A 1,964-nucleotide genomic window follows, 5' to 3' on the forward strand; every position below is an offset into this window, starting at 1 on the left:
GGTTTAATGAGAAATTTATTGTTATTATATTTAATTAATGTAAGATGTTTTCTTTTTTGAAGTATGTATTTTAGATTCAATAAATTTAAAACTTACCAAATGTTGGATATTAACGTTTTATTAGTCATAAAATTCTTAAAACTTATTTCTTATATTTAATTATTTTTTAATAAATTAGAAGTTACTCTATAGAATTTTGTGCTGATTAATGATTAACAGAAAAGTTTAGTTTGATAAAAACATGAAGAATTAAGAAGTAACCTACCAAATTTTATTAATTTTTTTTTGTTCTATATAAATTAAAGAAATTCATACAAGTTTTTGACCAGATTTTTTTTTTTCTTTATTTATTTTATTCACAACTCTAAATAATATTTGACAACCAGCGAATGAGATGTTGCATAGAAAAAACATGGTCATGAAAGCATGAAGATTAAGGTCATCCAATGATATCTCTCCATTTAAATTGAAATTTGAAAATCAATTTAGGAGGTCCCTATTCCAGTTCCTTCATAAACGTCTCATATTTGGTAAGTCTTGTGTTGATAGTCCTTGAATTAGAGGGTTAGTGTTTATTTGAAGTGTGTCATGAAACCATTTATATTGTGATTTAATGGTTGATTGTACGTAGGGAGATTGTAAGTTTTTGTTACTGATGTAGGGGGAAGCAGTACTGATCAGTCTTAGTAATTTTGATTGAAATTGTTGCAGTTTTAGTAAGTTAGTTTTTTTGGCATATCCCTAAATTTGTGCACCGTAAGTCCAAATTGGTCTGAGAAGCTAAGAATAAATCTTTAGTTTTTCCGAAAGTGGTAATTTTAATCATTTATTTAAAATATGAAAAAATAATATAAGTCAGAAGTTTAGCTTTTGTTTTGTTATTTTGATGTAGGAGGTTTATGTAAGTCATTTGTTTAGTGTGTCTGTATTGGGTTAAACTTTGTTCATTAAGAAAAACAGGAGGACATATACCACGACATAGCGTAAAAGTTATTTGCGCTGATTTCTTAATGTTTTCCATTTGATACATCATTCCCATAGTAAAACGCACAAAAAGTACACTCAACAGTTTTCTGAAATTAATTATTCAATTATGCTTAAAAAAATTATTATTTGTTTCCCTAGAGAATTGTTCAAATCCATGGGCATGTATCATACTATCAGTTTTATTTTATAGGCATAAATAATGTAAAAATCCACTTAAAAAAAATCTTTATAAAGATGTTATTACTATGTGAAAGGCATAAGCGAGTCAGAAGCTTCGATACTGATTTCTTGCTCTACCCACAGCTTGTCCGCTGAACACCAGATTCAAATCTGCAAGATCAGCCTTAATGAATTCCCCCAATTATGTTTTGAACTATTCCTCGGAATTAGCACAGCACTTTTTAACTTAGTAGCAAATCATTCATTACTAAGCCTTACAACTTTTATATTTTCATATCATCGTGTTAATTATTTTAAATATTTAATGAATTTTAATTATAGAGCAATGCATTGTATGGGAGTCCATTGTTTCTTGCCTTTGTGACTTTACCCAAGAGATGTTTTTTTGAGGTCTTCTAAAAAGTCAGCAGAATACTCAACACTACATCACTTTGAAAACTTCCTACGACAATTTTATTTTATTTTTTGTACAAAAGAGTATTTCTTGGTTAATTAACTATTAGTTATAACCAAGCTTTTATTAATTAATCTTGACAGTTTTGATTGATGATGTGAATCTGTCAACAGTGACGACGCCTAAGGAGAGCAGTAGCCCATCTTTGTCACCCCTCAATGCTCATTCCTTCTCCCGATCTCTCGATAATTCAACACTGTCAAGGTAAGTTTTTTTATAATTTAATAACATTTATTATTTTATTTAAATTATTTTGTAATTTAAACTCTCTGAACCAAACTGAACTCAATAGTTTCAAGTTCTAATATCTTCAAAAGTATTCATGTAATTATTATATTTTTTT

At 28.1% G+C, this 1,964-nt stretch overlaps 1 protein-coding gene across 1 annotated transcript in view; it reads left to right on the forward strand.

Annotated features, from left to right (window-relative positions):
* LOC106685182 (kazrin) overlaps positions 1–1,964 on the forward strand; it is a gene marked incomplete at its 5' end in the record, with an annotated part of 86,232 nt that overhangs the window by 27,176 nt on the left and 57,092 nt on the right. Inside the window, 1 exon segment of the mRNA XM_014427737.1 lies at positions 1,705–1,825. Within this exon segment, the coding sequence (XP_014283223.1) occupies positions 1,705–1,825 (121 nt within the window).

Source organism: Halyomorpha halys, unplaced genomic scaffold (genome assembly GCF_000696795.3).
Source record: "Halyomorpha halys isolate HHAL.00 unplaced genomic scaffold, Hhal_1.1 Scaffold668.1, whole genome shotgun sequence".
Lineage (NCBI taxonomy): Eukaryota > Metazoa > Arthropoda > Insecta > Hemiptera > Pentatomidae > Halyomorpha > Halyomorpha halys.